The 9,328-nt window shown below is 50.3% G+C and overlaps 1 protein-coding gene across 1 annotated transcript; it reads left to right on the forward strand.

Annotated features, from left to right (window-relative positions):
* The first annotated feature begins 387 nt into the window (after window positions 1-387).
* BNIP1 (BCL2 interacting protein 1) lies at window positions 388-5,709 on the forward strand. Its single transcript, XM_069029134.1, has 6 exons — window positions 388-469; window positions 550-642; window positions 975-1,066; window positions 1,891-1,992; window positions 2,698-2,816; window positions 4,599-5,709. The coding sequence occupies exons 1-6, from the start codon at window positions 389-391 to the stop codon at window positions 4,793-4,795; spliced, it is 684 nt and encodes a 227-aa protein (XP_068885235.1). The 5' UTR covers window position 388; the 3' UTR covers window positions 4,796-5,709.
* The last annotated feature ends 3,619 nt before the right edge of the window (window positions 5,710-9,328 follow it).

Genomic DNA, 9,328 nt, shown 5'->3' on the forward strand with positions numbered 1-9,328 from the left:
GAGGGAACGGCCTCAGGCTGGGCCAGGGGAGGCTCAGGGTGGACAGCAGCAGGAATTTCCCCATGGAAAGGGCGCTCAGGCCTTGGCAGGGGCTGCCCAGGGAGGTTTGGAGTGCCCATCCCTGGAGGTGCCCAAGGAAGGGCTGGAGATGACACTCAGTGCTCCGGGCTGGGGACAAGGTGGGCATCGGGCACAGCTTGGACTCGATGGACGTGAAGGTCTTTTTTAACCTCAGCGGCGCTGGAATTCTGTTGTTATCCCGCTCCCTGTGGATCGGCCCAGTCCCCGCCCGGCCCGGCCCCGCCACGTCCCCTCAGGGCCGCGAGTCCCCGCCCGCCGCCCGCAGGGGGCGCCCGCGCGCGGCGCGGCCCGGCCCTGCTCGGCCAAGATGGCGGCGGCGGCGGTGCCGCTGCGGGTCTGTCACCAGGAGATCGTCAAGTTCGACCTGGAGATCAAGGCGGCCGTGCAGGTACCGCCGCCAGCCCCGGGACACCCCGGCACGGCCGCGGGGCGAGTCGGGGCCGCGCTGACCGCGCCGTTGTGTTCCAGGATATCCGGGACTGCCCGGGGCCGCTCAGCGCCCTCACGGAGCTCAATGCCGCCGTGAAGGAGAAGTTCCGACACCTCCGCGGCCGCATCCAGGTGAGGGGCCCGGCCGGGTTTGCTGAGGGCACCGAGCTGTGCTCCGGGCCCACCGGCTCTGGTTTAGGGGTCCCGGGTGTGTTTTGGGGGGGTGTCGGCCCAGGGCTGGAGGATCCCGGCTGTAGGTTCCTGCCGGGCTTTGGGGTGTTCTGACTGTGTTTTGGAGGATCCCGGCCTTGGGTTTGAGGGTCCCGGCTGTGATTTGGTGAGTCGCAGCCGTGGATTGGGGGTTTATCAGCTAATTCTGCCCCGAGTCCGCTCCCTGGCCGGAGCTGGGCTGTGCGAGTTGCGGGTGGTTGATGAGGTTCTGGTGTTTGTGCTCTCCGCCGAAGGACTTGGAGGAGATGGCGAAGGAGCAGGACAAGGAGTCGGAGAAACAAGCCTTGCTGCGGGAGGTGGAGAACCACAAGAAGCAAATGCTCAGGTGGGTCTGGCAGCTGGTGCTGTTCCCAAGTCCCCTGTGCCCGGAGAAAGCCTGACTTTGGTGCAGCACCTGTCAGAGTCTGGTTTGGAAGTACAGACACTGACACGTGTTTTGCCGCAGACCAAGAGGTCAGGGACAGAAAGGGTACAACTCCCTTCTCCTGTCCTGACTTCCTAACTCTGGTCTGTCCCTTTGAGCACCTGAGCTCAAAGAAGGTGGCTTAGGAGTCTGTTGTTTGACAGCTGGCACAGTTTTCTTTTTCCTTTGCTGCATAAATGCTACGCTGAGGAATGTCAGGATAGACTGTTGTTATTGTGTGTAGTAATACAGGGAAAGTGAGTGGCTGAGGGAGCTGGAAAGGGGCTCAGGCTGGAGCAAAGGAGGCTCAGGGGGGACCTTGTGGCTCTGCACAAGTCCCTGACAGGAGGGGGCAGCCGGGGGGGTCGGGCTCTGCTCCCAGGGAACAGGGACAGGAGAGAGGGAACGGCCTCAGGCTGGGCCAGGGGAGGCTCAGGGTGGACAGCAGCAGGAATTTCCCCATGGAAAGGGTGCTCAGGCCTTGGCAGGGGCTGCCCAGGGAGGTTTGGAGTGCCCATCCCTGGAGGTGTCCAAGGAAGGGCTGGAGGTGGCACTCAGTGCTCTGGGCTGGGGACAAGGTGGGGATGGGGCACAGCTGGGACTCGATGATCTTAGGAGTATTTTCCAACCCAAATATTTCTGTGTGTATCAAGGGTGTCCAGTTACAGTGGTGGTTGCTTTGTGAAAATTGTGCTGCTGGCAAGGTGTTACCATCACATTACAACACTCTGCTCTTGTGATTTCAGCAACCAGGCAGCCTGGAGAAAGGCAAATCTGGCCTGCAAAATTGCTATTGACAACTCTGAGAAAGATCAGCTGCTGCAGGGAAGAGATGTCTTAAGACAAAGGTATGGGACTGTCCCACTGTACTGTGGGCTTTAAGCAGTGTCTCCTATATTCACTAGTTTTAAATGGAAGTGACATCATATTTTTAAGTTATTTCATTATATCTGGAGTGTAGCTTTTCTTTTATGAGTGCATTTCCCTTTTGTGGAGATTTGAACTGTTAAGGGTTGTGATAAATTCAGGTTTTCTCGGCATTGGCCTATCTTAGCAGAAAAGAGGATAAATTAACGTTCCTAGCTTTACAAATTGCCTTTTACAATAATTCCAGGTTGATTCTAAACAAGAACTGGATCATTATCCAAGCTATTTTCACATGCAGATCTGGATGTAATGGTGTGCAGGCTGTGTATTGAAAGCAGCAACTGGGATACTCAGGATAATAAATTGGTAGTTTGTGGTAGTGCTTCCATAGCAGCCCATGGAGTTACACAGTTCTGGGTGAACAAGTGGTGAAATATGGGCCCCTGTGAGATTCTGAGCCACTGGCTGTTGTTTGGGCTCAGGACTTTCATATTTTGTCATTATTTTTTATTGTTTATTGAAGATAATCTGAATTTCTCATGCAGTGAAAACCAGTTGTGTCTTTTGTACACTGGAGAGACGTTTAGTGCCAAGCTCTGTTCCAATCTCCCTATCAGCATCATTTTCCCAAAGTACCCAAAAAAAGTAATTTTACCCCTTCCTGCTTTGCTTTTTTCCCTTTTCAGGAAGACAACAAAGGAAAGTCTGGCAGAGAGTGCAGGCAACATCACGGAGAGTCTGATGAGCATCAGCAGGATGATGTCCCAGCAGGTGCAGCAGAGCGAGGAGACCATGCAGACCTTAGGTACAGCTGGAATTTGGGCATGGATGGGGTGATGGAAGCACCTTTGGTCAGTTGTGTCAGCATGGGGAAAGGAACAGAGTAGGAGAATGTGCTCCAGTGATGATTAAAGGACTGGCCAGCAGAACTGCTGTTACAAGTGGACATAAACAGGAAATCATAGTGTACTTTTTGTGGAGTTTCTGTTTGTTGGAGTTTCTGTTTCATGATCATGAGAAGGAAAAGGGGCCAAGATGAGGTTTAGTTTCACATAAAAGCAATGCGAGCTCACACAGCACCCAGAGTGTGTTTGGTGTTACTCTGTGCCACTGTCCTGGCATGGATTTGGGAGTGGCAGAGGAGTCAAAAGCATGGATACAAGTCCCTACACAGAGGAAGGAGTGTCTGGAAAGCTGCTTCCAGCCAGGCTCCAGCTGGGATGGCTGAGACACTGAGATCAAGTGCCTTGAACCCGAGGTCACTTGCTCTGTCAGCAGTGCATCAGGGCCTGTGGAGCCAAGATTTCACCCAGTTCCTTGGCTTCTACTCCTAAAACAATAAATCAAGTGACCTGTCAGAACTGATGATTCATGGAGCATTTAGAAGTTGCTGCCTGGGCCTCTTCCTAGCTGTGCTTTTGGGCAGGAGAGGGAACTTTAAAGACAAGGATAAATAACCCAAGTTTGCCCTCCTTGCTTTCTGCTCCATCTGAGGGTGGCAGCTGGGCACAGTTCGTTGCTGCAGAAGTAGCATGTTCCTTCTCCCATTAAAAAGACAGTTTGGCAGGCACTTTTTCACCCTGTTTCTGAGTGAACAGCACTTGGAATTCATCAAGGGAAAAAACTACCAAAGGTCATTTACAAAACCCAGCTGCAAATTCTGAGTTAGTAGTGCGAATTCCTGTTTTCTGAGCAAGTCCTTCCCTAGGATGCAATGAATGTTTGAGGCTGTGGAGCAGGGAAGTTCTGCTTTGTCATTAACTCTTGGAAGCAAGTTTTCTGTTTTCACTTGGATCAAAATGCCTCTTGAAATGGGATGGGACAAAGTGTTTTGCAAAATTCTGCAGACCTATTTCTGCTCTGAGGTTTTTTTTTTGTGAACCAGATAATGTGAGCAGCCAGGGCAGTGTAGGGTGATGCACTGTCCTACAGGCTGTGTTTTCTGTAAAGCAGGAAAAAAGGGATTCCAGGGCTTTTGGTTTCATTTAGCAATTTGAAATGGGCAAGGCTGAGAAGGTTGGGCCCTGTGTTTGTGTTCTCACACACTTCTAGTTGACCCTTCTCATTTTTATTAGGCAAAATATTGCTATGTGTGTCAAAAATTACTATTAACAACTATTTGAGCTGAATAATTCTGCAAGCCCATTTGAGTCACACTGATTTACTGCTGGGGCTTGGGGGAACGCTTTCAGTGGTGCAATTAATATATTCAAATAATGCCCTGTCCTGCTGCTGCTGGTGACCTCTCTCGAGCACCATTCCTATTTCACTCTGCTTCCAGCAGTGCTGACTGAAAAACCTGAACTAGATTTGACCTGCTGACCCAAAAATGCAAAATCCAGGAACTTCAGTAGGATCTTTAAGCTTTTCAGTGCTCTTGTTTCGCTTTGCACTTTCCTCAGCTCATCAGCACCCCTGAGCTGTGAGAACTCTCTGTATCTGTCTCACCCACAAGTCAGCCTGACCCAGAAGGATCCCTCATCCTCTTTCTGTGTTGCCAAATATCTCATCCTTACACACTTTGCTGTTTGTTTTTGAAGCACAACCTGCTGATTTAAATCCTTTTTTGGTTCCCCTTTAATTTCAGCCAATTCTTCCCGAACCATCCTGGAAGCAAATGAGGAATTCAAGTCCATGTCTGGGACGATCCAGCTGGGGAGGAAGCTGATCACCAAGTACAACCGCCGGGAGCTGACAGACAAGCTGCTCATCTTCCTGGCCCTCGCCCTCTTCCTGGCCACGGTGCTCTATATCCTGAAAAAGAGACTCTTCCCATTTTTGTAGAATTCCAACAATCACTGAACTGTTCCAAAAAAAAAATCAGAAAGAGATGGTTGATAACGGTGGGGCTTTAAAATGAAGTGATAAAGGGATATTGCAATAGCTGGAGGAGTGTTAGAGCTGGCAGGAATTTGTGCTGTCCCCACGGAGCTTGTGATCTGCCTCAGAAGAGCTTAGGAGATGATGCTGTGGAAAGAAGAAATGCCAATTTGCCTGTGGGTTTGGGGAATCGAACACTTGAGGGGCTGGGCACTCAAAGGTGCCAGTCTGAACTTTCAACCTCGCTGGTTTTTTGTCTTGAAATTAAGTTTTGTCCTTGGCTTGGACTGGAAACTGCTCTGCCATCTGTGTGTAAGGTGCTGAGAGTAAGAGGAAGGATGGAAAACTCACACATTCCATTAATAAAATATTTATTGTATCATGTCAGCACGGTTTTGTTTAAAAACAAAAGTCTGGTGGCTTGAAAGAGCCTTTCAGTGTAAAAATTCTGCTTTTTCTTTAGCAGCAGTGGTTGCTTATGGGTTGTTTTTCTGGGAGCATAACACAGCCTGGCTCTGTCCCACTGGCCTTGGGAGGGCTCAGAGCAAAGCAAAAATGGGAACCCCATTTGTTACCATTAATTCACACAATAGATATGAGAGCTACATTGGCAACCTGTTAGAATCAGAAGCCTTTTCCCTCCTTTTCTTTATATCATTTCACTTCATGCTTTATGTCTGCAAAATTACTGCCAAGTTGTGCATTTGGAAGTTGGGGGGGTTTTGCTCCTGTTCTGTAGCCCTGGAACAGGCAGACTGCACAGAGTGGATGTGGTTTTCCATATTGTTTATTCCTTGTATTTCAGGGCAGTTCTTCCTCACAGCCTTTCCCAAAATACAGAATTGCACTAAGAATGAAATAAATTGACAATATGCACATTTTGAGTTTGAATAAGAGAAATTACTCTGCTTCAAAAATCCAGTCTTTCTGTAAATAAAACTACCTGCATGAACTGTCAATTTGCAGTCCTTAGATACAAAGGAATTAGGAAAAAATAGCAAGGACAGCTGGACTTTTTGGGAGAGGGGAAGAGTAGAAATTCCAGGATGCAACAGGTTGCTCTGCAGCACTTGGTACTGGAATAATTTCCTTTCACAGCCAGGAATCATCCAGGCTCCTGATGGGCCACGGACCTGGAAGGAAAAAATCAGTGGAGACAGCGAGCTAAATGTTATTTCTCTTTGGGGTGAGAAGGGTGATTTGGTGAAGCACCTCGAGAGGTGCCTCAGCAGCCACCCTGGCTCGGTGGGTGGGTGCTGGAGCAGAGCACAGCTGCTGGAATTCCCTGGATCCCTCCTGGCACGGTGGGATGCCCCAATCAGCCCTGACAGTGCCCAGCTGGGGCTGGCTGGGTGGTGCTCAAATATCCTCCCTGCAGACTCCACTCTGCTGTCTGCCTTGCTCCTTGCTCCTGGACATTGCTCTTGCTGCAAAGGTAGGACTCGATTTCTCAGGTTTTTTGGATAAGTGAGAGAGAGCAGCACGGTGGGAAGAGGAGGTGGTTGTGTCTGGCTTTTTGTTGTCTGGTCCAGGGAATGTGGGAAGTTGTGCCTGGGCAGTTTTTCTGGGTCTGCAGAGGGTTTGTATTTGTGCTCAGGATGTTGTGTCTTGGGGTCTTGCTGCTATGTGCCTGAGGTTGTGTTGTGTAGGGTAAAAAATGGTCTCATGCTGGCTTTTTTGAAAGGGAGTGGTGTTTTCTGAGGTGTCTGTCCTGCAAGTGCTGCAGAGCTATCAGGGCTGGTGAGAAGGGAATGGCCTCTGCATTTTTGGTCTTGGGCATGACTTGGGAGCCAGGGGCTGGAGCCCTTCTGAGACCAGGGACTCCAGAAGTGTGGGAGCAGAAAGTGTTTGGGAGCAAAGGAAGAAAGAAAGAGGGCTTTGGAGAAATGTTCAGGGCCGTGCTGGAGGGCTCAGACACAAGTGAAAGCAAACAGGAGTGCCCTTGTTACTCCAGGGCCATCCCTTGCCAAGAGGCAGCAGGTGCCAGATGTGCTCCCTGCAAGCAGAGGTGGGATTTACTGTCACAGAACAGTTGCAGTAAAACTATTTTTCCTTTGAAGAACAACACTACTTTAAAACAAGGAGTAAGGAACCACTAGGAGCTTGAAAAGAGCTGAAATCTTGCCGTGGAGTTCAGGGGCTGAGACAGGCAGCTGGCAGCAATCAAGCAGCTGTGGGCTAATGAGGTCCTGCTCATTAGCTGAGTGCTGGTTCATTAACTATGTCCTGCAGGCAAAGGGGGCTGCAGCCATTGCAGGGACTGTGGGTGTTTGGCCGTGCAGCTGGAGCCACTTAGGGATGAGGATGGGGCAGCTCTGATGTCTCAGCACATTGAGAGGTTTAGAGCTTTCAGGTTCATGGAGTCTCAAAGGTTCTTCTGTGGAGTCCAACCCACTGAGAGCAATTTGCTTTTTCTGAGCACCTGTGGAAAAAGGGGAAAGTGCCTGAAGTTGCCCCTTGGAGTGTCAGGAGTCAGATGGTGCTGTTGGATATTTAGCTGTGGGGGGCTGTGGGTCCAATCCTGGTCTCCCTTCCCACATGGCCACGGTGGAAAGCCTGTGGGCAGAAGCAGGTGCCTGCCAGGTGTCCATTACATCCCTGAAACCTGCTGCGTGAGGGTCTCTTCCAGAGCATTTATTTAGATCTGTTTCCTTGGAAAGTTGCCTTTTAGTGGTTGTAATAAACGTGGACCTGAGGAGAATTGGAAATTTAACATACCGTAGCTCTACTGAGAATGGCTGTCTTGATTTGATTCATAATTATTTTATTGTTGATTGTGGTATTATCAAATACAGAAATATTATAGGATAACTCTGGGAAAACAAATGAAGAAGATAATATTATTTATTCCCTCTCCAAGAATCAAGGGAAAATGAAGTTTGTATTTGAAGTTGTGCTTTTGAAATGCTTTCCACATAACTGACTTTACCAAAATGGAAAGGTGAATTCATAGCTTGGAGGTTTCTAAAAATGTCTCTGCCAAATGTATGTGGCTGCTATCACATGCCAAGTGGCCCAGAGCAAGTCAGGCTGGAATCTTTGGGGGCTGAGAATATCCAGGGGACATGTGCATACTTGTCTGCAAATATGTGGGGCTCTCCTCCGGAAAAAGTGGGGGATGGAAATCAGCTTAGTGTTGCTTCACCTCCCTGTTTGTCATGGTGTGATTCTCACAGAGGAGAATCTGAAGCAAGTTCTTTCCCCAGGTGTGGTGTCTTGGTGACTGTACATTGCTCCAAAGCCCTTTCTGTCCGTGGTGCCCAAGTGCTTGTTGTGTTCCTGTCCCACAGAGGTGAGAAGTGTTCTCCAAACAGGCTGCAGGTGCTTTGTACCACAACCAAATGCCAAATCCAGGGGCTCTTAAATCATCCTGCTGCTACAGAAAGCTGTGTGTGGACTTGTTCAGGCTGAGGCTTTGAATGAATACAAGTTTATTATTATCTGCTTGCTTATATAAATGGTTCCAACTCTGTGCCACAAAGGGAATGGAAGTTCCACTGAGCTGAGGTTTGGTTTTCTCACAGGAACCTGTGATGGAGACTGTGCAGATTTCTTTGGGTGATGGACTGAGAGGTGGTGGTTCACTGTAACTGTGCCTTGAGGTTTTGATCCTCTCCCACATAAAGAGAGCTGCAGTCTGAGGAAGGGACTGGGATCTTTATTAACTTAGTTGGGTTTACAGCCTGGTCCTTCATGTGGTGTCCAGGGAGATCTCCACTCAGGTTAGCACCTCCAACTGTTGCCTTGGCCCCTAAAATGCTGAGTGAATCATGAGGCTCCTGCAGCCTTGCAAAGCCACTGAAAGCAATTGGGCTGGAGTTGGTCAGAGCCTGGTGCTGATGACACCGAGCCTGTGGGTGTGGGCAGCTATCCCCGAGTGGGCCTTTTCCTGAAGGGCTGGACTTGACAATCCTTGTGGGTCCCTTCCAACCCAGAGTCTTCCATGACTCTGAGTTGAGAAGCAAATCTGGTGAAGGTCATCCAGACACTGCACCAAGATCCATCCAGTCCTTCTGGGCTCCGCCCTGGCTGCTCCTGCCTCAGTGCCATGGGGCAGGCAGTGGTCCTGGGCCACTGGGGGACAATGATTCCCCACTCCCACGAGCGCACAGGCTGCTGTGACACCTTGGACCGCTTCCACTTGGGCTTCCTTTTATTTTTAACCTCAACATGAGGCTGATCAGATGTTATCGCTCCCGACCTTTGTCTCCTGCTGCGACATCAGAGCCGACTCCTGCATCCCGCTTATCGGGAGGTGCCGGGCGGGGCCGGGGGCTGTGCCGGGGCGCTGGGGAGGCTCTGCCCCGCGCTGGGTGTCGGTGGCGGCATGAAAGGAAAATGCCACTCGGCTGCTCTGAGCCTGGCCCGGCGATAAGGCCGCGTGTGTCCCTCGGGGCCCGCGATAAGCGCCCAAAGGGCAGGCGGGGAGAGCGTCTCCGCGGGCATCAGCGCACACCAGCCCCTATAGATAGAACCGCGTATATATAGAACGACATG

The sequence above is a fragment of the Aphelocoma coerulescens genome, chromosome 13 (genome assembly GCF_041296385.1).
Source record: "Aphelocoma coerulescens isolate FSJ_1873_10779 chromosome 13, UR_Acoe_1.0, whole genome shotgun sequence".
Classification (NCBI taxonomy): Eukaryota; Metazoa; Chordata; class Aves; order Passeriformes; family Corvidae; genus Aphelocoma; species Aphelocoma coerulescens.

Coding starts and splice junctions, on each gene's coding strand:
- BNIP1 (XM_069029134.1), top strand. CDS start 389: ATGGCGGCGGCGGCGGTGCCGCTGCGGGTCTGTCACCAGGAGATCGTC. Junction 470..549: donor AGATCAAGGCGGCCGTGCAG/GTACCGCCGCCA, acceptor GTTGTGTTCCAG/GATATCCGGGACTGCCCGGG. Junction 1,067..1,890: donor CACAAGAAGCAAATGCTCAG/GTGGGTCTGGCA, acceptor TTGTGATTTCAG/CAACCAGGCAGCCTGGAGAA.